At 43.7% G+C, this 25,623-nt stretch overlaps 1 protein-coding gene across 2 annotated transcripts in view; it reads left to right on the top strand.

Annotated features, from left to right (window-relative positions):
- The window catches only part of crppa (CDP-L-ribitol pyrophosphorylase A), a 41,564-nt gene extending 16,979 nt beyond the window's left edge, over positions 1 to 24,585 (top strand). For both annotated transcript variants that reach the window (XM_065958217.1, XM_020657847.3), the window contains 3 exons: positions 12 to 104; positions 5,120 to 5,251; positions 23,421 to 24,585. In XM_065958217.1, the coding sequence (XP_065814289.1) occupies positions 12 to 104; positions 5,120 to 5,251; positions 23,421 to 23,525 (330 nt within the window). In that variant the 3' untranslated portion in view covers positions 23,526 to 24,585. The remainder of the gene's footprint in view (positions 1 to 11; positions 105 to 5,119; positions 5,252 to 23,420) is intronic.
- The last annotated feature ends 1,038 nt before the right edge of the window (positions 24,586 to 25,623 follow it).

Here is a 25,623-nt window from a genome sequence, read left to right as displayed (position 1 = left end):
TTGGTCTCCAGGTCAATTGTTCTTGCCTGTCTGAAGTAGAGGCCTTACTGGGAGATTTGGAGGCAGCGGATCGGGCTCTTCTCCACCCGGTGGTCGTCATTTGGGTGAGTTCACGTGCAGACACAGAAGCCTTCGTTTAAAGGTCACATATGGGGCTAAATGCACTTTACCATGAAAACTAATATGTGTCCCTAGTCTGTCTACAAACCCCCCCAATGATGAGAAAAGTCCATCCTCTCTGTCTTTTGCCTGCTCCACTTAATCCCAGGATGATTCTGCAGAGGCCTCTAAACGGTTTGTTCTGCAAATCACAAGATGGTTCCCCGATATGAAACCAAGCTGGCAGCCCTGCAGTGTTCTGCCCACCTGGAAGGCTTCCAGGGAGCTGGCCAATCAGAAGAAAGTGGGCACAAGGGGAGGCGGGCCTTAAAAACACAGCTGACGAAACAAAATGTTTCAAGCAGAGGCTGAAATGAGGGTCTTTACTGACACCAGTATCAGATTAATGTGGTTCAATTTATTCTTCAATCAATTTTGAAGTTGGTGCCTTCTTGGCCGAGAAAAGGCAGAAAGTGTCTTTTTGGCTCATGTGGATGAAAGACACCAAATCCCACAGGCAGTCAGTCCATATGTCTCGGCTGCTGAGCTGGCAGCGGTGGCCAGCGCCCGGCGGCCAACCAAAACACAAGACCGCCATCTCGCCGCTATATTTAGATTTTTATCTAAATCTAAATATTATCAGCTTTCTCTGTAGACCCTGTTAGCATAGCATAGCTAACCGCAGCAGCTTCCAGTGACGCAAAAATCGTCATTTTACGTCACAGGAAGCTCCTTTTCAGACTCAGAAATACAAAGATTTCCCATCTCAGGGGAAGATGAGGGCGGCATGCACGACCACTCAAAAATACTACCAGGTTTCTAATGATACAAAGCTTAATGCAAATGGGTGAAGTATCCCTTTAATTACGCTGTAGAAACAGCAGAGGGTTCAGCAGTCAACAGGGGGCGCCAGAATTGTCACAAACCAAACCTTTATCTTTTTGCAAAAACAAAAGTTTTTTTAAAGTTTAATGTGATTGAACCTCCCCCCTCACGTTTTTAGTCGTACTCGTGTCTCATTGAAATCTGCTCAGAAGTCCGTCAGTGTGTAAAGGGCTCCTGCAGGTCTTTGTGTTCTGAGAGTTAACATGTCTCAGTATCATTTCCCACACTTTGAATGAACTCTTCTTTACACGTTGCTGAATACAGACATCTGGCGCAGGACGGTTTCAGTTTCTCCCAAGTACATGAACTACACCGTGAGCCAAACCTTTTTTCTTTTCTTTGTTTTTTTGACACTACAGTAGTTAAAACGTCACCTGAAGCCCTCCTCAGGTCCCTCGATGAGCTCTGTAGCTGTTTGGAAACCCTACACCTCCCAGGAGAGCGCCGCAGCTCGCTGTTCAAACATCGACGTCCGCCACTTCCAGAGAAACACTGACCTAAACGCTCACAGGGAGAGTAAACCTAAACAAACTGGATCAAATCTGCTCCAAGAAACATTTAGATGTTTGTGGAAAAAGCCTGTTTACCCTCTTTCAGTTTGGAATGTTGACCTCTTCAACCAACACGGATCGAGTGGCAAAGCAGCGCCAGGTAACGAGAGAGAGATAAACCTGCAGAGGCCGACGAGGCTCGAATCAGTGCAGATGTCACGCTGCATCACTCCGCTGAGGTTTTCAATAAAGCCTGTAGCACACACCCACATGCACACACACGTCCATTCATAAGTGTAAACACACAGTCTGAAGCTGGGCTTTGGTGGGATTGACTCCCTGCCTCACCAAAACAAAACCAGTTTCCCACAGCTCCCACTGTCTCCATCAGATGCTCCACGTGTTACAGAGCCTGATGATAATCAAAGTGATCATTTCTACCATTCCAGTTGATTGTTTAATGAATAGTTTACATTTATTTTCTTGGTTGTATCGATCGGGGTGTTTTGCACTCTCCTGTGTCTTTTTGTATGTGTTTTTGTTTTAAACCCTCTGCTGATAATCACATTTTCCTTCGAGGAAAGAAGACATCCTTTATTAATCCCACGAGCAGAATTTACTTTTACGCTCTGTTAAGCCCCGTTTCCACCAAGCGGTCTGGTTTGGTTCAGTACAGTTGGGTCCAGTTCGGTACGGTAAACCCTGATCTTGTTTGCATTTCCACAGCCAAACCGTACCCTTATTTGGTAAGCGGAGTGTAAGCCAGATGGAGATAGCAGCGTCAGCTATGTAATAGTGTGACATCATAGCAGCCCAACACAGTGTAGCCCGCTATTAATTCAGTTAAACGTTCAAGTAGAAGAACGGGGAAACAGTAAACAAAAGGGACCCATTAGTGTCGGATCTGTACCATTGGCACCCCAACAGAAGGGTACCAAAAAAGTAGGATGGGACGGATCCCTTATTTTGGAACCATTCCCAACTTTTGACAGTGGAAACGCCAATAAATGGGTACCGTACCGAACTGAACTGGACTGGACTGCTTGTTGGAAATGGGGCTTTAGTGAGCGATGCCACACACACACAGGCTGAAATATACATGCCGTGTCTTGCTCAAGGGCACCTCGGCAGTGCTCTGGAAGTGAACTCGCACCTCTCCAGCTACGAGACCACGTTCCACACTTGCTCTGCGTCTGTAGGGACTTCAGTTTAGAACCGGTGACCCTCTGGTTCCCAACCCAGGTCCCTACATGCTGAGCTACTGCCGCCCCATATCTAAATATAACTGATCCCACAGAGTCTGCAGGTCCCCTCCTGTCTGAGCAGATTTCATGGTCACATTTAAACGTGTCTGAACTCGGCCTCTGAGTTTCACGGTTGTGAGAAACCAGGCTGAGTTCAGCACCAAAGTTATCTGGTTACCCTCCTTTCTATTCTCAGCGAGTTGTGAGATTACACTCACACAGGCTGTTATTTATCACAGGTTGACTCACATGGTAGTGATCAGCGGAGGGGGTAACCGAGTTTGAGGTGTAGGTGGTAGCCTGGAGGGCAGGGAAGCAGACTGAAGGTCACTGTTTGAAACAGTCTGTGAAAATGAGGTGCTATAGCCCTGAGCCATGTATTCAAAGAGGGGAACCCCATGTTGTTGATATTACCACCTTATGTCTCGTGATGTTTAGCACCATAAATCTGTCACTGATGACTGTTTCAGTTGTATTTTTTGGAATAAAATCACCAAAGAAAATGTTCTCTGATTGAGGTTTAAATTATATGTTGTAACTCTGACGCCATTAATCACAATTCCATCGTTATGGGGATTTGAGCAGTCACAATAAACACACTGCTTAAGTCTGAATTGGCTGAAGAGAGACAGGAAACGTTGGGAGGAGAGAGAGTGGGGGACATGCAGCATGACTGCTGTCATGAGGACTATAGCCTCTGTACATGTGCGGCGTGACATCACCACGAGGCTATTGCCGCCCAAACGCCAACGTCCCAAACTTGACATTGACTGCTGATGCTTTAAAACACTGCAAACATTTTTTTGTAATCATGTTTTAGTTGTTGTCTTAAAGACATCTTGAGGTATTTTAAATAGCTATATAGTTGTCTTTAGACCTCTGCAGATTAGACCTGGAATATCGGGGAAAGGTCGACATGAGTGGTTTAAGAGGGCAGCTCAAATACATTTGCATGAGTAGCTTGTTGAAAATTAATGTTTGAATATCAGACTAACCTTCCACGTCCTCGTCCCTTCCCACAGAAACTTAGCGACACCAGGCTAGTAATCACTGTAACTCTCCCTGTTGACTGTTGGAAACAGTCACTTCAGACTAGTTTTTGAGATTTGTTTACCTGGCAACGCATGTTAAAGGTCACATATCCTCCTCCTCTTCAACCAGTGTAAATAAGTCTCAGAGCTCCCCAAAACATGTGTGTGAAGTTTCTTGTTCTAAATCCACTCTGATCCTGTATTTGATCATGCCTATAAACCTCTCTATTTTAGCCCTGCTCAGATCAGGCTGTTTCTGTGTCTGTACCTTTAAATATGTAAATGAGCTGTGTCTGACCACACCCCCTCTCTGGAAGGCCTTGGGTGTCTCGGGCTTTCTCACTCCATGTCCTATTGTTTACAGTGAGAAGACAGACTCAGAGGGCAGAACAAACACCTAGCTGTGGGAGTGTCACCCACCTGGGGGAGGGGTTACTGCCCTTTGTGATGTCATGAAGGGAAAATCCCCAAACAGGCTGTTTGAGCACACATTTTCTGAAAAGTGGAGCAGGTAAAAGACGGACAGGATGGACTTTTCTCATCGTTGGGGGGTTTGTAGACAGACTAGAGACACATATTAGTGATAGAGAAACATGGCGAAGTGGATTTTACAAAATATGTGACCTTTAAAACATTTTGGGTGTCTGAAGATAAACAGGATGGGAGGGGTTGTATTTGTTAAGCTGTTGACCTCTGAGGCCTTTCAAAGCTTTGTGTTAAAAAAGAAGAAAGAAAGAGAGTTTGAATTTGAATCTCAGTTATCATATCGTCATAAGTTTCCCTGAGGCATCAGAGTTTCAGCAGGCCGATGTTTAACACCTGCTGATGTGCTGAAGTCATCACTGCCCGACGACAGCAAACGTTTGATGGATATTCAAGTATTAGTGATCGCAGGATCGGAGCAGATGTCTTAACACATTTGAAGTGATTCTCCCGACGTCTCTGACTCCCTGCCACAGGTCTTTAAAGCTGTATGAGAAAATAATTGCTGTTACTAAATCACGAGTGAAGTTTCTGTCGGGGACAGTTTTGGAAATTGGCTTAGCTGTGGATGAAGAGGATGACAAACGTAATGTGTCTGAATTATTCTGCTCTAATTGGAGAAAGTGAAAACCGCAGAGGCCCTAAAGACTTACAACTGAATAAGAAAATCATACATCTCCATTATCATCCTACCTCTGTTTACTGTCAGCACAGCAGAAGCTCATGCCTCCCAGATCCTCTTAAAAAAACCGGCCTTTGAGTTTCAACATGTTGGAACGACAGCTTGAACAATGGGCTCTAACTGCTCCAAACAAGAGCATGATTGCTTCTTCTGTTAGAGGATTTTTTCTTGTGTTTTCTGATGTGCCGTCTTTTGTTTTTTAAGGTGCATTTGAGCTGTTCAGGTGAGTCGTCTATCAGCGGGGGAAAAGTGGAGCCTGATGTCCTCATGGAGCTCGCCTCAGCAGCCAAGCTCCAGAATATTCTCCTCTACGGCATCCAGCTCCAGCAGTCAAAGGTAAGCTCTGATTGGGTGTATTCACACCAAAAGGAAGCCAGATGATCCAATCACTGCTTCCAATCACACACGCATCAATCACAGCTCATTCTCACATCATGGCGGTCCATTAAAACACACCTATCCTCTCACTGATCTCTGCTACACCAATGCTGCTGCTGGCAAGCAAACCTGAATGTCCATTTAGCAATGAATACATTCATGACAAGTGTTCCAGTCTAAAATAAAGTTTAAGTTTGTACAACATGCAAAGACAGTTCATATGTGCAGGAATTTGCGCTGGACGCCTCAAAACTCCTCGTTAGCATGATCCTGTGTCTTGGTTGCCTCTCAACAGTGGTTCCAAGCTTGAATGAGAAGTGAACTCTTTTCAGAATAAAGCATTGTTTGCTTGTTATCTGTGGACGGACATATCATAGCATGGATTTTGATTTGTCTTTGCAAATCGGCATAACAAATTTGTCAATTTATCTTCGTTTAAAGGAAGAATGTGCGACTTTTTGATCCAGTAGATGTCGACCTTGAGCACCAGCATGAAACCAAAACAAACTGCTGTTTGGCCACGCCTCCTCCATACTGAAGCCTCCGCTCTCCTCCAGAGACACACCTCCGACCCATCTACACTCGAGTTCCTTTGCTCGGGCTGCAATCACCTGTGTCCTGCATTGTTGTGTTAATATGCCAATGTTAGCGCTCTTTAGTTAGCTCGTAGCTTCACATTACGTTGGCTCTGACAACAACACAGCCAGCGGGACTCGAGCTTCCCACTCATTGTAGACAGTCATGACTCGACTCAGAGACACATTTACACAGGATAGACTGGAGTTATGATTTATTTGTGAGAAATGTCGCACATTCGTCCTTGAATGTCACTCATTGCTAATCGAGTTTGTACAAAATAAGAATACTTTCAGTTCAAATTGCTGTTTGAAGCCGGACTGCAGACAACATATTGCTTGTTCAACTCAGTGGGACCATCTAACAGAGACAGATGAACAGACCCTCTGCAAGAATGGAAAGTTTAACTGATGCAAAATGCTGTTCTTCTCCCTCCGCTGGCTCCCAGTTACTGCTCGCATCAAATTTAAAACTCTGCAGCTCCTCGTTCCCTAAACACTCTCGTCCATCTGAACGGATCACAGGATCGACTGTGAGCCGCTGCGTGAGTGATGCATTGCGTAAATGTGCTTCTCTTTGTTGTTCTGAACACAGCTTTAGTCTTTCCACATCTTTTTTTTCTTGAACTGTCTTCCTTTGTTTCTGTGATGTGAGTGCATATTAAGTAGCGGCCAAAGAAAACAGGACAGGAAATTTCTCCTGAGCATCTCGTTCCAATGTCTTGTCATGCTTTAATACTCGAAGCAAACGTGGCTGTCTTTTCTCCCACATTTCTGTGTGACTGTGAGCGTGAGTGTGAGTGTGAGTGTGTGTGCGTGCACGCTCTTGGACAGGTGAGCCTTTAGTTTATGTGTGAGCGTGATTGTGACGAGAGGATCAACTTTTCACCTTCCACCATATGTGTGTTTTGCTGCATTGTCTCAACTGAATCCAGAGAGATGAAAGGATGCGAGGCTGCCGATAGGTCTCAAGCACCGTGCAGCTAAACCGGTACACGTGCACAGACCGAACCTCAAGGAGGTCGCCGCGAGGTCCGCCAACTGTGGATGTGGTCAAGCTGAAATCTGTTAAGTGACTGCTCGGTTATCGCAGGTTCATATGAGGTGAAATAAGTCACCCGGCACTGTGAGACATGTCAGGATTCAGGCTACCAAAAGCTGTGAAGTCAATTCACATCTTTTGCAGCAGATCTGCAGGGCGAGCCGAAAGCTAAAAGTTGAATATTTGTGGCGTCGTTTGACTTAAATGTGACATCTATCATGATTTATGTTCATGACCGGCAGCAGCACGGAGATAAGTGAACTTTCTTGGCGCCCCACATCTCTCCACAAATCAGTTGTAAAAGCCTCCGAGCCCCCAGACGAGGGGATGTCTGAGCAGGACGGGTTCACTCTCTCCTGCAGAAGAAAATGATGAGCTGCATGAAGAGGTTTTTTCTGTGGTCGGCGATGATTTGACTTCCAGTGTCGGGCCTCTGCGTCACAGTGCCGCCTAATTAAAAGGAGATGCTTTGTGTTCCTGATAGTGAAGCATGAGATTCTCTGCCGGTCCACATGTGAGTTTGATTCTACTATCGGATGTTGGACATCACGGTTTCTCCTCCGAATTATGGAGACTAATGTCGTTAATTAGTCATCCTGCCTCGACTCCTCGGAGACGACTCCTCGGAGGGAGGAAGGGAGTGGACGGAGATAATGCGTGTTTCAGCATGATAAAATGCTTATCGCTATGAGATAGTGGAAGAGCAGAACACTGCCTCGTATAAATCACTGTTAGCTCTCTCTTATAATGAGGATAATTCTTAACAGATGGCCGTATTCATACTTGTCGAGAGGCCTGCCAACACTTCCTCTGTCTCTGTGAATATGCCTCCCAAATTCTCCGATTGCTTTGTTTCTTCTGCTTCAATAAAAAAAGATCTGACGGGCGGCAATAGCGCACACGGACATTTTCAGGCAATCATTGTGATTAGTGAAAGATGCTTTGAGTCCATATTTAGTTTTTTTGTCATCAGTGTTTGTTGTTTTTTAATTAAAACATTAAAAAACTTCCAGATGAAAACCGTGAATGTTTATAATTGGACTTTGATTAAATATCAACTGTGTTTTTTAACATTTTAACACCCGGGAGGAGACTTTTCATGTCCATCACATGTGAAGGTCGACTCTTTTTCCCACAACAAAAACAGTCTGGATCACATTTTCTGTTCTCGGCGGAGTTTTTTTTTTAATCTAAAAATGTGGCTGCCCTCTACATACCAGCATACTAAAAAGCCCTCCATCGGTCCTGGGGGTCTGCATAGGTTTTTTTTTTTTGTCATAGAGACAGGAGGCACAGCCAGCGCTTTTCTGCCTGGTAAAAACACCAGGTGGACACGGGAAATCTCAAAGTCCTTTTGAGAATGAATACAGGTTTGAATTGAATTGAATAAATGATTTAATCCTCCTGTCCTGACATGACGGGCGGTTTTCAGCTGCACACGACTGAGAAGAACATTTTAGCGTCCCTCTCCTCTCTTTGTGTTGAGAAATCATTGGTCGCCCCCCTCTTGTACAGCCGTTTGACATATTGAGTTTTAATCTTTCACATTTGAAATCGAGGCCACATGGAGTCGTGTCCGTCCAGCGGAGTTGGAAAATAATTCACCTCATTGAAATTACGTCTTTCCTGGGTAAAAGTTTATTTTTCCCAAACGAGGCCTGACTGCGGTTTCACATTATTTTGAATAACAACCAAACCGTTGAGGCATCCAGCCGCACGTCACCATGTGTGCCACTTGGTTTCACGCAGTAGAGAGTGAAAAGGAGTCACGGACAATGAAGCGCGGTCTCTCTGAGAGGACATCTGATCAAAGCACTTCTCTCGAGTCTTTTCCCAGTTTTGTGTTGTCGCCTCTCTGAAGATGCCCACAAGCCAAACATCAGGTGCAATAATATGTGAAAACCTCAAACTGATCTGAAGATGTCGGCTGAGAGGACGCAGACACCGGATCCTCATTAACTGACACGATGTTGTGAAAACGGTGACGGTGTACGCTATCAGTGTCTGCAGCGGCGATAGGAAGTGTCATTGGATCCCTCCTCGCACAGCGTCCTGGCGACTTGTCATCCGCTGAAAAGGGAGTTGTCACGGTGATATATGGGTGTTGTAATCCCCGCAGTGAGAGCCCTGATGTTTACCCAACCCCATATTTCCTCCTCCTCAAAGAGCCCGGACCGGGAATCCTAAACCTGAGAAGAGATTAGCCGGCCGGGAAGAAAAGAGAGGCAGAGAAAAGGAGAAGAGGGAGGGGAGGGGAGGGAGGAAGAAAAGGAGAGGGCTCTATGGAGCCTATTCTCCTCTACCTGCTCAGATCCAGGTCTGAAAAGCAGACAGGTGTAACTGTACACGGCCCAGAGAAGCTCTTGCTGTGACACTCTTGGAGTTGTACCCTCGCCGAGGTCAAGGGAGATCAGGGAAGACTGTCATCTCTGTGGTTTAAGCACACTCTGGACTTTTCTCAGGCTAAATCCAAATAAATCTGCCCAAAAGACGATTGGGTCTTAATGGTGAGTATCAGGTATTATAAGAGGAGACAGGGGCAGGAGAGTTGAGAGGAAAGCCTTGGAAGATCAGCAGATTCATCTTACACTGATTCAAGGCTCCACAATCCAAAACACAAGGGAGCCAGTAATTCAGAGAGCACAATTATCTCCTCTGTGGGGCTGTTCTGTGAGCTAAATGCTAACATCAGTGGGCTAACACACACACACACACACACTGAAAACGGCAATACGCCCATGATATAGAGGCTGCAGAAAAGTTAAGGACTGATCAAAGAGATGAACTTGACCTTAAACTCTGGCAAAGCAAATTGGTTTTGCCAGTAAATTACAAATATGAGTCGTTCAATACATTTTTGTTTGTATAGCGCCCATTAGCAAATATCAACTTAAGACATTTTACAAAAAGAGCAGATCCAGACTGTAGTGTTTGTTATTCAAGTAACTGTAGGGATGAAGTTGTAGGGATGTAACGACACACCGAAATTATGATACAATACGCTTCACGATACTTGGTTCCGGATAGATTTTACCAGAATTTTTCAAGGTTTTATGAATAAATATGATTCTCTTGTTTAAATCCCCTGACCTTAAAAATGCAAATTAACGAAATTTCAATTAGTTTAACGACAAAAAAGGATCGAGTCAGCATTTTCCAACATGGTGGCTGCCATCGTTATCGGCTTCAAAAGTGCACTTCAGAAACTAACGGCTGACGTCACTAAGTCTATGTCCATGTTTCATACAGTAATTTCATTTATAATTTATGATGGTTTTTGTACTTTTTAATAGAAAAAAGTTAACAGCCTAGCATGATGATTCTACGTTGCATTGGGTAAAAGTAATGCAGCAAAAAAAAAGTCTGATTATTTATGAAATACTAGTTTACTCTGGTCTTCTGCCAACTGAGACAATGAGCCTCAAAATGTTTTAATTACTAATTGAAAAGTCAGAAAATCATCAAGTTATCAAATGATCACCTGTTCCTGTCTCGCCTCTGTAACGCCTCTGTTACCACCTCAGAAGACAGCTCAGAGGGCGGATCACTTTGTCCCCCCATTACGCCTCTGCAACATCCAGATTGAAGGCGAAACATCACAGTGACTAAAATATCATGCCTTGAAATGACAGTCTGAACAGGCCTTCCTAGAAATGTTCAGGAGTGGACTTTGACCTAGCGGTGGCCCTGGATGACATCATGGTGTGGTCAAAGTCAGTAGGATCATCATCATTGGGGGAACCATGAATGTCATTGCAATATTTCATTGCAATCCATGGAATAGATTTATGAAAGTTGTCACGAGCTATTTAAGTAAAAAAAGCGCTTAGATTTTTCAGCTGGAACCAAAAAGTGGTGAGCAAAAAACAACTGACATCGCCATTCCTAGTGTAAGGACCAGCGAGGCTCAAAAGGACCTTAGAGGGAGCCAAAGTATATAAAGTCATAAACAATCAGGATTCACTGAGGACTTCCATCACCAAAATCTGTTCCTTCAGTTAATTCTGTTAAAGAATGACGCACTCATGGAGAATTTTTTCGAATTGAAGCGCCAAGGGAAAATGATTTCTCCATTGGCCTTTGTCCGCACTTTTCTCTCACACTCTACATCTGTCAGGCGTCATACGCTGCAGCTTCTCCTGTTTAGGTCCAACAAGGCAGACAGGTGAAACCCAACACAGGCAATGGAGGCTCTCGCTGTCACACCTGTGTATTCGCACCCTGGCGGGGTCAAAGGGGATCAGAGATGGCTGCCGTCTCTTCTGTCTCAGCACACTCCCAACCTTTCTCTGAGTAGATCCAACTATTGTCCTCGGATGAATCAGAGACTGGGGCTCTATTTTGCCACATATTGACAATGTTCTAGTGCAATGCAGACAACATTTCTGTTGTCTTAAGGGTAATCAAAAACAAGAAATTACTCAATATCGGGTGCCATGGATTATATTTTTGGCCCATGTATCAGTATCATTACATGTTTCTAGTATCGTATCGAATTTTAAAATTCTGTTATCTTATAGGCTCTAACTGTGTTTTAGTAGTCAAAATCGGTCTTAGTCTCAAGACTTTTTGATGTCTCGTCTTGGAATTGAAATCATTTTTACTCAGTCTTGTCTCAGACTGGGCGGACTCTGGATTTTAAATCAAGACCGGTCAATACCACCAATGATCGGCTATTTTTCCACATCATTACTGACATAATAATGACATAACTTCAATTCAAATGTAGTTTGACTTTTATCCCCCAGTTACGGCCTCAACCTTCCCGGTGTTACGCTCTAAGTGAGTGACATGCCCGCTAAACACAAGATGATGATTTTTCTTTTATATTTATGGTCTTGGTCTCGCCCTGCCTTGGTCTTGGTCTTAACTCGGTCTGGATTCCTATATGTCTTGGTCTTCTCTCTGTTTTGGAGCACTCTGGTCCCGGGTATGTCTTAGTCTGTGTTAGTGTGGTCTTGAATACAACACTTATAGGCCCCTCTAACGACTTTGAGAGACTATCATCATGCTGCTTTTCTAACAATGAGGAGCTGCCTCCATAACAAGATGGATGTGATTACAACAACTGCAATCATTGTTCTTTTTGGCTCCTCTTGTTGGATTGAAAGAGGTTTCCAAATTTAAAGTAAAGAGGGGAAAACCTTGTTGATATCAAGTTGCTGTTTTACATGTGATGCCTAATTGAATGAACATAACATAAATTAATCAAAAGGTTGCTGAAAGCTGCACAGATAAATGATATGGCGTTTTGGAAAGCTGTTTTTGTTACCCCAAGGACGTCTCAGAGAGGGATGACAGCTCTGGCTGGTCTCCCGAGTTTTTCTAAAGGACTCATCCTGGATATTATAGTCCATTATCCACCCCGCCCATTCTCCCAGTGATTCCCCCACCGCTCGCCTAAGTTCTGATCATTTTTCTGACAAGTGTGTCTTAAAACTTTATCTGAGATCCCGCTGGAAATTGAGATGAGAGCATTTGGCTCCTCCAATGGAATCTCCACACAGACAGAAGCTCGGGATTTGCTCTCACTCTCCGTGATGTATTTGTAGAGTGCTAGGGTCAGAGCCTCGGAGAGACTCGCACTGCCGCAACATGTGCAGGATATCAAGCCTGATCCTCCATGCCGACGTTATCCAGATGTGTGTCGGTATGTGTGAAACTTGACCGCCGGAGTTTGGCTGGAGGAATTAGACATACCAAAGCGGTGTTTACTCAGCTTTGATTTCTTAGATTAAAAAGACCAGAGAGCGCTGTGTTTGGGCTGATGTGACTTGACGCGAGCTCTTACAGATAATTTAGAAATGACATTCCAACACTGAACGAGTGTTAGAAACAGACGGCACGTTCTTATGGAGGATTAATGTAAACCAGCTCTTCACAATTAGTTTGTAAACATTCAATCACTCCGAGTAAAGGCAAAACATGCATTTGTGTTTGTTTTGCCACTTGGTTTCGAAACCGTTCCTGACCACCCACAGTAGTCCTGGTTTGAGTTTTTCTTGCAGCTCTTCAGGTCTTGTCGTGGGGAGGCTCCTCTCTGCAGGGATTATGCTTCAATTTAGCCGGCCTCATGAAAGATTGTTTTTGTGGCGCTCACCTTCCTGGCTTCCTGCTCTGCCCGTGCTTTTATTTGCAGGGAGCTCTCAGTACACATGTTTGTCTGGCTGGGTGGGGTGGAAAATAGCTGCTCAGTGGAAAACGGTGTACTCACACCAGGGATAATAACACCACATGCTCCAAATACTGATACAAATCTGCTCTCCAAGTCACTTTGGCGAACTTCAATCCAACACAACAATCCAAGAATCCAAATGTTTCTGTCTGCATCTGACCTGGTCACCTAACGCAGTAAAGAAGAAGCAGAGTGTGATTTTCGACCAAGGTGCATGAGGACTGGAAGACTTGAAGAGGTCAAAAAGCTCCAGCAGCACTTGTAGTATGAAGATCAACTTAATGAACTTTTATTTTATTTGACACGTTTCGGCTTGTGGCGTTCATCAGGGTCATCAAGAAACACTTTGCAAACATCTTTTGAATAGGGTAGGTACGAAAAAATCAAAAAGCTAAAAAATACAAGATTAAGATAACCAATCACATACATCTACATTAGCCAACCTGCAAAGGTGGGCTGATATATATGATGTATATGTAGATGTGCTGATATTTGATATTTGAGTTTGTTCCTCAGTGCTAAAGTTAAATTCTCAGCTCCGATGGAAACCCCAACTGGACGTTCCTAAAGTTATAAATAACCAGATTCAAGGGTCTGTTTTTCTATTCAATATCCAAAAATGAATCTCACAGTCCCGGAGTTTTCTCATGAAGTGTCCTGTGAAAACAATTTTCCTTTAACAGCTTCTTGTAGCGGCCCTTTCTTCTTCTTCTCACACTACATCTGTCAAGCCACACAGCCGTCGGTATCCCCCCGATGTTTAGTCTGTGGTTCCCTGATATTTTGACAGCGGTACAAAAACACAGTGTTTCACCTATGTTTGTATGTTTGGCTGACGGCCTAAAGCGATAGCAATCTAAGCTAGTATTGAGGATGGAAGTGAGGGCACTAAGCCTTGGCCAGGATGTGAGCTGCTGAAAGCCAGCTTGTAATAAATGTCTTGTTTGGTGAAATATCCCTGCACCTGCACCTGACCTCAGATGGCCCGGGATATCGACTGTGTTTGGCTTCCTTGGCTTGGTGTAAGTGATACAGTGCGATAAGTAAATGAGGCATCTGTAGAGGGTGTGGGGGCTCTTACGAGGGATTTGGTATGTCCCAGCTCATAAATCCCACCCATGCCTTCATGCTTTCATACCTCCTTGACCAAAGATCCATTGTCCTGCTCTGTGTTTTGAGGTATGCCTTTCGGTGAGATGAATCCAAACAAAGTCATCTCTCATCAGAGCTTGTTGAAATAGTTCTCACTGAGGGGATCCAGTGGAAACACAGACCCCCTCGATGTCCCATTCTTGGCAGGGTTTGCCTTCTCAGAAGAGGGTACACAAAAAGCAAAGTCATTAGACATTAGACGTTGCTAACAAACGGCTATGTTTGCACAACAGTCGCCCCCAGACAGGATATTTTGGAAACCTGTGTTGAAAGAGCTTTACAAGCGTACCGTGAAAGGATTCTGTGGCAGCAATTGTTCTCTCTAAAGCAGTGATCAATACAAAAGTTTGCTTTTTCTACGACTGGAAAGTCCGAGGGAACTCACAGACACACACACCTACAGCAGGATTGTTGACTAATTAATTTTCCGACGTTAAAATCTCTTTCAGATGAAGTGAGGCGGAGTGGGAACGACACAGGTATCTTAAATACAAACAGTCAGGTACATGAGTAACTCCACAAAGATGCTATTTTAAAGGTTTTTGGGGCCTTTATTTGATAGGACAGTGGGTAGAGCTTGTAATCTGGGACGATCTGATTTGACAACACGGTGAAGGGTTGTATCCTCCATTTTCTTTATTATTACAACATCACTACACAATAATCGATTATGTTCTGTCACTACTAGAGCCCGACCGATTAATCAGACAAGTCTAAGAGGCGACATTAGCAGAGCAAGTGATGCTTTAGCACCCGCTAGCAACAGACGAGGCAAAACAGTAAGAAAATATGACTCAATCGTATCCAGTTTGGCTTCTTTTGGAGCCGCACAGAGAATGAGCCCAGGCTGCAGTGCGTCAATAATAAATAATATACATATCAGGAATAAAATGGCCTCCTATGTAAACTTTACATGTAGTTAAATAGCCTTACGCTACTGTATTTCAATGTTGGACATAATGGTGGTACTTGGAGAGAAAAATATTTTCCGTGGTTGTTCTCACTGTGAAAAGTTTGAGAACCACTGGCATAGTGCCAATCTTTTTAGAATGTTATCTCAAAGTGTTATTCTTTCCATGTTTTTGTCTTTCTGAAGACTTTTTAACACTTCAACTTTACGGTTTACTTTAGCTTTTGATAATTTCATACATGTTAGTGCTGTTTTCTTTAACTTCTACTAAATCACATTGACCTCTTGAAGGCTCCGTCATAAAAACTCAAACTGTGAATTATTCCAACCAGCAGATCTTTGTTTCAATTTTTTAGTGGCGATCCCAAGGTTTCCAAAGATATCAAGCATGTCAGACTAAATTTGGGGGAAGCGTGTACAAAACCATGCTTGAGACGGAGTATTTCCAGCCGTAAAGACGCAGAGACTTGGGTTTGAATATTTCCCACATAAACCATCCATAAAAAGCCGGGAAAGAGTCGATATGATACTGTCACACAGAGTGGAATAACACATGTTGATGATGCCAACATTAAAGTTATTGAAGGCATATAAAAGGTGCTCACTGGTGGTTAAAGTTGTGTGACTTATGGTGCATTTCCCCCTGTAATATATCCATGTCTACCACAGGATTAGAGCCGCTCTGCTGTTATTCTTCATCATTTAGACCGAGTCTCCACAGGACTCTATTGCTGTAAAACTCGGGGCTCCAATCAGACTCTTGGCCTGCAAGTAATCGGACCTGATGCTGCCCCCTTTTCTCTTCGCTGCGTAGCCCCGAGCTACTTCCTGTCTTCAGTGATACACAGAGGGGAGCAAGGGCAGCAGGACCACAATACCCACTCAGAGACGAGCTGTCAGAAACCTTGTAACCCTATCCCCTCTAAGAACCAAAGCATCGGGTGTTTTTTAGCTGTATTGAATCACACTGGGATTCAACAGACAGGTCATTTGGGGAGAGTTTTTCTCAGAAATTACTTCATCTATTAAGTCGCAGGAGTCGGAGTAATGCTCTGTGAAGTTCATGTTAGGTGGTGGTTTTAACTTTTAAGACTCCCAGAGTGGAGAACGCTCTCTGGCTTCATTTCTAGTAATGATACTGCCCTCAAGTGGATGCAACAACTGTTAATGCTGAAGCACCCAGATGTCAGAGGACAGTAAAACGTTAAGGATGATGAAAAGAGGGCCATAAAAACTTTCTAAATGTTCTTGGCCACTTGGGTTATGGTAGCTGGTGTGACTCGAACAACTCTTTCCAGTTCCCTTGGCTCGGGCTCTGCGCCAAGCTTTTCCATAAGCTGTTTTTCAATTAGGACCGGCGCTGTTGGCATGTCATGAAGGGAACAGAGGTGGAAGCCCTCAGCAGCAGCAGGAGCAGCAGTCTACAGGGCTGGGGGATCTCGGGGAATATGACAGAAGGCATACAAATTGTCACTGTTAAAGGTCCTAATTGCCTGAAACCTTTAAGCTTCAAAGCAGGCTCGTCTTGTGTGGCAGAAGTGCTGCTGTGCTGCTTTTTTAGATGGAAAGGTTGATTGCAACTGTGGCATTTAGGAGAAGAGAGAGTTTGAGGATTGCTTATTGTGTGGTCCATGAATGATCCCCCCGCCCCCTTTTTTTTTTTCTTCCCCGTTCACCCTTTGCTCCGTTTCAAAGACCTGTCGCCTCACAGCTTGTCAAAATCCTCCCTTAAAGCAGTAAGCAAAAATAGAAGCTAATGATTGAAGTTCCATTTCATAAGCTTGCGGTTTCAGTTTGGAATAACAAGGCTGTCGCATGTGTTTGTGCATTCATACACATGGGACTGATTGAGAACATTTGACTTTCAGTTACTACCCAATCAAATGATTACATGTGGCGTTAATTGTTTATTAAAACAATGCTGTCACTTTGTTTCTTAAAATGTCTCTTCTCTTGGACTGGAATTTAACTTCTTGGTGCCTGTAGTTAAAATAAAATCCCCCAGAACTCGCTCCATCTATGACTCCTATCCAGTGGTATTTCCCCCCCCCCCCCCCCCCGACACCAGTTTATATATAGTTTTTGAGCAGTCTCTTTTTTTTAAAATGTGAAATCTGTCAAGAGAAACTATATAAATGTCATCTAGGCCACCAAGGGGTTTGGATGCGTCAGTAATCGAAGTAGCAGAGGCTCGGCTGTAAGTGGGGAAAAAATGGTGGAATTCCACAATGTAAATGTGTCGCTTTCTCATTTAATATGGCGACCATGACTCCTGATGGTCCTTCCAATAATGTGAATAATTTATGACACTTTGGCTGGGGAATTCTTTAAGTGAAGATGTATGGCTGTTAATCATCTTGAAGTGGAAAGTCAGGTTCCCTCACGTCTAATAAGAGTAAATTGAATCTTGTAAAAACAAGCACTTTGAATAATAAAAGGTTAAAGTATCCTCCTGCAGGCTGCACTGAGTCTCAGGAAGAAAGTTTCCATCCTATAACACGCTGTATTGTGGAGGTTCTGATAATTAAATGATTGCTACTTCGAACAAAGTGAAGGAATATATGTTTTGCCATCAATTGCTGACACCGTTTTCAAGCTTACCCCCTCAAATTTTTGCTGCCCATTTGCAATTTCCCAATTTCCCTCTCGTAATAACGACTTTCGAGGGTTTGCTTATGTGCTTGTAACTAGTCAATACGGTAAAAAACTGTATTTCGGAGGAGCGCATGAAGGCAGAGTAAGACTTCAGCTCACCTGTCTTTGAAACACTGTATTGGTTCAGATGTAAGACAATGTTTTTTTATTTTGAACTAAACCTGAAACACCTGAGACACAGTCGTCCAGAAGGGGCTCAAAAGCAGGTCAAGTTAACCGACAACGGAGGTCATGACCTCTTTATGTACTTCTAGGCATACTTTCAGTAGATGGATGTGTCTGTGACAGCGATGCCACACTGCGAAATCGTCAGCCTTGAAGCACTCCTGCCAGTTTCCTCATCTCCATATTCTCTTGGAAACATCACTGGGACGGAGACAGTGGAAAACTGTTCTCACTGTCAGTGCTGGAGGATAGACTCTGAAGTTTTTGAGACATGCAAATCCCCTCCTGGATTACATTCAATCTCATTGTTTTGTGTGCGTGAGGATGCACTCAAAATGCCTATGATGCATCCACGCAGTGCATGCCTGTGTTCTGTCTTTAATATGCTGTCCTGTGTGCCACAACACATGAATTTCCTCTCTTGATGTTTACGAGCCAGTGAGCTGGGCATTAGCAATCTGCCTAATTTACCCTGGATGGTCTTCATTGGAAAAGGGGAGAGCGGCACCCCCACCAACAGCAGCAAAGTCCAGGTCAGGAGAGGTAACATCTTTTGTCTGTCAAGACCTTCCACTCACTGAAGCTAACTGCAGCTCCTGCCTCTGTGGCCCTCCAGTCATATAGATTTCAGCCTGAGAGCAGTTCAATATGCAGATTTCTTCGAAGCCTCTGAGTTTGTTGGCGTTCGGTAATTCTACCCTTTTGTCGTGCTTCAATCTCGACCACATTTGAAGCCTGAGTGGCAGTTGTGACTACTTAAAGCTGTGCCACGAGTCGATGCAAAGCTCAAGTCGTATTTGTGTTCCACTCTGCAAGCGACTACTTGATTTAATAACACTGCCTCGTGAAGCATGATTCATATTTCAAAGACCGCATATCTGGAGTGGAATTAATTCAGCGGAAAGGGCTTAGACAGGCTTAAAACTTTGATCCTCCTTGGTGATCTCGACTTTGTCTTTTTGTGCTTTTTTTAATTGTTGTTGTTGCATTATCTCGTGTGCAAACCGAAGTGTTCTGCCTATAAGAAAACAGAGCGTCTGTAATAGAGTCATTAGCTGTGGCTTAATGCCTGAAGCTGTCTTCAATATGCCCGAGACATCCAACGTTTTGCCGTGACTTTCCCATGGTCCTCATCAATGCACTTGGGTGGTAATGAAACCAATGATCGCGCTCGTCACATTTTTCATCCCCCGGGCCTTGTAGCTTCTCCAAACATGTGTAACATCTCAAATACTTTGCGTGTAAAGATGTAATTTGTTTTAGATAACAGTCAGAAGAATGCTTTGATCTGATTGCTTATGGTGTAAACAAAGATAAGATGCAATCAGATATTACTCAAACTCTTTGATATCTCGCTCTGAGCTGCCGACTGATCACTGATGATACCACGTATTCCTCAGGATAACAGCGAGAATGTTGTGCTATCAGCTGAAACTGTTGACTGCCTGCAGATGTACTGGCCCATCGTATTATGGATCAAACCACAGAACTATAACTTGGGTGCTTTAAAGCTGTTGTGTTTTTACGTCAGTCATCTTCCTTTGGTTCTTCAAAGGTCTGGCCTGAAATAAATCTTGTAGACACGGATGCAGAATGCCTCTGGAGTTCATCCGACATGATTATATTCATATTCCATCTTCTGTGTTGCTTTAATCAATGAGAGTCTGGAGTCGCTGATCTGCGCTCCAGTGCCTCCTCCAGTTCCCCTTTTCAGTAGGTCGGTGTGGAAAATCCGTGTCATCTGACTCCCCCGTACGCTGGTTCTGATTAGGGAGGAGTGCTCGGGGAGTCCTGAACGCCGGGTCTCTCGCTTCCATTAACCACGGTCAGGCCCGATTCCACGCTCATCGCTCTCACACCTCGTCACATTTCCGTCCAGTCGCTGCACACACGGAGCTGTCGGGAGCTGGCCTGTGAAGTTAGACTCTTAACTGCAACAAAGGTCGGAGGAGAGAACGCTTCTTTTTCTCCCGTTAATCAAACACTGAGCTCCAAATGTGTCATGCTCTGACACGTACTTGTTACCCAGAATGAATGAAGTTGTTCAGGATAACAAAAGAGCGTTGTTTTGTCGCCTCACTGGGATGTCTTTTTAATATATTTTTTTATGTTCCACTTTGAGAAAAGTCCTTTTAAGCGTTCTTGTATTATTTAATTTCACACCTTAGCGAACCTCCCCTCTTAGAGCTGGCTGTTGAAAATGGTTTTACACCCAAGAAGTTCGGTTGCTGCTTCTACGGTGAAAAGTCAAAATTAGATTGGATCCTGTTTGGCAGGATGCTTGTGGTTTATTACCGCTCTTGGTTCCAGTTTTCATAGGTTGGGACTTTGCCTTGGTTTTTTGTTTAAGTAATGTGCATTTTTCACAGCACAATTCTTCACAACTCATGTTGGAGAATAACTAATACTTTTAACAAAAACAGGCTACCAGCTACATGGTGCAGTTCAGAATCCAGGTGTTATACTCTGGTTTACTCTCATGACTTACCGGAGCCTAGTATTGAAGAGGACATATTACCCCCTCTTCTCCACCTTTTTAAACAGTCCCCCTGTGGTCTAAATGAAACATCTGTGCTGTGCTTTGGTCAAAATATAACATGAATCAAGCACCAGAGGAGGTTTGTGACCCTGTATAAACCAGCTCTCTCAGAACACTCCGTTTTGGTGTGTGTGTCTCTTTAAATGCAATGAGCCCCCCCTGAGTTTTCCCAGTAGACATCACTCCTTTGTTAGCGAGAATATAAAGGGCGGACCTGCGCAAAAGTTTTTCTCTAGACTGGGGGTGGAGTCCATGGGTGGAGATACCAGGGGAGGGGAGGGTGTTTGTTTACCAGAATCCCACTGTGACATCACAAGGAGAGCACATTTGAAACAGAGCATTTTTCTCGTGTGTTGTCGTATGTCCCCACACACTATCACGCAGTGTGTGGTTATCACCTAGAAGCTCACAAAACAATGTAACTCCTGGAGGTGTCTGTGTTGCTTTTCCAACTTCTTTCCAACGTGTTACTGGAAGGCGGCTAACTTGAGTGTGATGTCATCATTCCCAGCTCGGACACAGACTTCTGAGGTTGATGGAACGCACCATGATATGTTTGTATTTTTTTAACATGTTCAATAAATTGACTAATAATCAAAAATATGTGATTCATCCATCCATTGATCCATCGCTTATCCAAACTGCTTTTCCCGTTCCGATTATCGGGGGTTCTGGAGCCGATAAATATATGATACCATGAAACAAATATTCTTTAACTTTGAGTGTGTAATGTTGAAGGTCTCTCAGTGCAGAGCTGTAGTGTATGAAACTGTTTGCTCTCTGCAGGAACCCAAATGAATCCCAGGCTTTCCTTTCTTTGTGGTTTCTTCATCTTTCTTGTGTTCTCCGTGTCTGATATCCTTCAAAGTTTCAAGAAATTAAAATATTTGTTATGTACTTTCTCTCTGCTCACATCAAAAGCTTTGTCAAAAAGCCTTATTATTACAGACTTATGAAAAAGTCCAGGTAGAGCATGAAGCATAAATCTGTTTTCTGTGGTTAAAACAAAGTAAAGCTCCTTGAACTGCAGCCGCTTTGAAAGATGGAAAACAGGTCATTCTTAGTCTTCACGCAGAAACTAAATCAAAGGTGGGAGTCGCTGTAGCCCAAAGAATGAAGTCAGGGGGAGTGAAACCATTAAAAGTGCATTGTGCAGGCGGTCTGCTGAGAAGAAAGAGATACAGCAGAGAGAAATCACGAAGGCAAAACAACCACAACAGTGGAGTTTGCTTTTAAACTGTGTGTGTGTGTGTGTGTGTGTGTGTGTGTGTGTGTGTGTGTGTGTGTGTGTGTGTGTGTGTGTGTGGCTCTGTCCAATATCATGCACCACAACACTTAAAGGAGGCCTGGTGGGTTCACGAGCTTCAGAGGGCTTAACATTTACACACATTTCTGGAGAAAAAGAGAAGAAAGTGGCTTCGTTCTGTTGCCTCTCTCTCCCCCCCCTGACTTGGAAGATTGCTTCCTCCTGTTGATTGAACAAGCCATGAAATAACATTAGATATACAAAGAGACCTCCACAAGATTTTTGAATTCTTACAATCAAATTAGGTTTGGGAGTTCAAATTGAACGAGAAACATTGAAACCCCACATTTGATATATAATAGCACAAGGACATAAACTGAGAAATGTCCTTGCTTCTGGAAAATGTAACGCCTATTTGATTTAAAGATGACATATTCTCCTCCTCTTCAGTGTAAATATGTCTCAGAGCTACTCAAAACATGTGTGTGAAGTTTCTTGTTCTAAATCCACTCTGATCCTGTATTTCATCATGCCTTTAAACCCCTCTATTTCATCCCTGCTCAGAACAGGCTGTTTCTGTGTCTGTACCTTTAAATATGTAAATGAGCTGTTTCTGAGGGAAGGGCTTGGGTGTCTCGGGCTTTCTCGCTCCATGTCCTATTGTTTACAGTGAGAAGGCAGACTCAGAGGGCAGAACAAACACCTAGCTGTGGGAGTGTCACCCACCTGGGGGAGGGGTTACTGCCCTTTGTGATGTCATGAAGGGAAAATCTCCAAACGGCCTGTTTGAGCACACATTTTCTGAAAAGTGGAGCAGGCAAAAGACGGAGAGGATGGATTTTTCTCATCATTGGGGGGTTTGTAGACAGACTAGAGACACATATTAGAGTTAGAGAAACATGGTGAAGTGTCATTTGCATCATATGTGACCTTTAAAGTCAGCTACACCTTACATTTTTAGATGAAAACATCCAATGGGATCTCCTTCAATGAGGCTGCGAGCTAGTTCAGGCAGTGAACTGGAGCTGCACTGATTTCACACCTGATACTTATCACCTCCTTCCAATTAGCCATCTATTTAAGCTGCCTGCTTCGACCTGCAGCAGTACTTCTCTCTCACTCCACTTTTCTAAGTTAGCAGTTCGTCTCCTCGGTTCTCAAAGTGTTTCTAAAAGAAAAAGTGATTCAGCAGAGTCCTTCACAGAACTGTCTGTCAGGGAGGTTCAGTGCAGTTTAGACATTTGATCAACATTTGGACCCTTCCAGACTTCTTGTGTCAACTCATCGTTGTATAAACCTTCCCAAACAATTTTTACAAACTCTTGCCATGACCATAAGTGGAACAACGTGGGCATGGGTTAACTTTGTCTCCTGCTAGATGAAACCGGCTGCTAACGCTAACTGCTTGCTTCTGGCCAGCGGCCCCGTAAACTGGAATACAAACATCCAAATGACTCAAACAGAGTCGTGACTGTTAAGAGAGGAGATAAACACGAACAAATGTGAATCTGCGTGTGGATGTCTGACTTTGTTATTGCAGGATCTAACTGCTGAGCTCATTTATTGAGCGAGGTGGCGTGTTGTTAGCGTGTCCCTCTGTAATTTTCTGCACTCTCTCTTTCCCCCCTTCCCTCTCTCTCTCTATCTCTCTCTCTATCTCTCTCTCAGGAAATAGAGCGCTGGGAGAGGTCAGTGTTGAAGGTCATGGAGATCACGTCGGCCCTGATCCGGGAGAGGAGCCCGGCTCTGGTTGGACAGCTTCTGCAGGCGTGAAGGGAAGCAGCAGAACCTGAAATAAATCCCCACAACAAGACTCGTGAACACTGCAGGGATGAGACTGTTGTTTCTTTTCTGTTCTGAGTTCATTGTTGCAAAGTTAACTCCAAGAGTTGACTCTGAGCCCAGAGTAAGCTCCAAAGATTTAGTCCTACATTTCCCATAATGCAACTCAGTCTTACCTTTTGTGATGCTGACTGGATGGTAAGCATCCAAATCATTCACACAATCAACGACCTTTTGACACTGCTATTAAAACAAAGGCTTTCTCACGAGGAACCTGGTTGTGGAATTAACAAACTAAAGGAAGAATGTGAAACTTTTTGATCCAGTAGGTGTCTCTCTTGAGCACCAGCATGAAACCAAAACAAACTGCTCTTTTGAGACACCTCCTCCATACTGAAGCCTCCGCTCTCCTCCAGAGACACACCTCCAACCCCTCTCCACTCACATTCACACAAAGGACTTTAGTGCAAGTGGCGGACAAAATTGTCCTTTGCTCGAGCTGCAATCACCTGCGTCCTGCATTGTTGTGTTAGCATGCTTTAGTTAGCTCATAGCTGCACGTAAATTGACACAGAATGAGCGTGATCTATAAACACTTAAATGACTACTTACTTGACTAAAACAGCTTTTATACACAAGGGGAGGAGCCGGCCGTCCATGTCTCAGCTTGCTTGATTGGGGACTTTTATGCATCAGTTTATGATGATGCACTTTTTTAGAATTTCTTCTTCTAGCTGTTCGATTTCAGCATCTTTACTTTGCAAAACTGGTCGTTGTATTGAGCGAGACATCACCAAACAACAGCGACACATATAAACGTAGAAAAAGGGAAAAAAAGTGGATTTTAAAAATGCTACAAATATTAAAACCTATTGTTAATAAGTCGATTAATTGAGGACTGAGGTGCGATTGATAACAGCTAAACTGCTGCATTAGGTCGTGACCACTGCTGTCATCACTGGATGGGATCACTGAAACACTGTCATATTTAAGGGGGATTTCTTCTATTTTTGTAAATATTAAAATAATAAATGATTTTTTCTTCACATTATTCTGTGCTGGTCCTCATTTTCAGACAACGTTCTTCTGGGGTTTCTGAACGTTTTAGTATCAGCCTTAAAGTTTCAGATGAGACATATAAACTTAGAGCAGAGGAGGCTCCTGTTTCCTGCAGCAGTCTCTCTGCAGAGGTCGATCATGGAGAGAGGAAACAGGTGACCTCAGTAACTTCAGTAACTTTTAGCTGGTTCCTATTGGACCTTCTTTCAGTTGACTCATTACCTCACATACCAAACAAACAAGTGAGCCTGCAGAGAACTGGTCACTTGTTGTATGTTTTATGTTGACCGGTGAAAAGATGGAAAACTTCAAAGCTCTACATTTTTTTTTTTTAATTAATTTTTTTTGGGACTTTTTGATTATTGGATAAGAAGTGGATAGAGCCTGAAATGGAGAGAGTGAGGGATGATGTGCAGGAAAGGAGCTGCAGGTTGTACTCAAAACTGGACTGAATGCCCAAAGGACCCCAGCCTCCGTGCATGGCGCGCGACCTAACCGCTAGGCCAGGGGTGGGCAACTAGCGGCCCCCATCAACCCTAAACGTGGCCCTCAGGTCAATTTCTACATATTATACCAGTGATCAAATATTATTATGGACATATTTCTGGTTTTCATGATTTTGTCATGTTTTCTTCATGATAATAATATGTTGAGTTAAATTTGAGACATAATTGACTGTAATCGTTTTTTGTATTCTACAATTTGGCCCCTTGGCTGTGAGAATTAATGAATGTAACCCTTGCTGTTACAAAAGTTGTCCTTCCCTGCGCTAGGCCATCTGCACCCCATGTAAAAAAATAAAATAAAGATTTGTTTCATTCATTCATTCAATAGGACAGTGGATGGAGTTGGAAACTGGGGGAGAAAAATAGTAAGATATGACATGCGGGAAAGGAGCCACAGGTTGGACCCAAACTGGGGCGGCCCCCTTGATGGACCCCAGCCGCTATGCATGGGGCGTGACCCAACTGCTAGGCCATCTACGCCCCTCAGCCCTGTACATTCACAGTCTCACTGAATATATGCAGAA

Source organism: Labrus bergylta, chromosome 8 (genome assembly GCF_963930695.1).
Source record: "Labrus bergylta chromosome 8, fLabBer1.1, whole genome shotgun sequence".
Taxonomy (NCBI): domain Eukaryota; kingdom Metazoa; phylum Chordata; class Actinopteri; order Labriformes; family Labridae; genus Labrus; species Labrus bergylta.
This window is presented reverse-complemented; position numbering and strand designations above follow the sequence as displayed.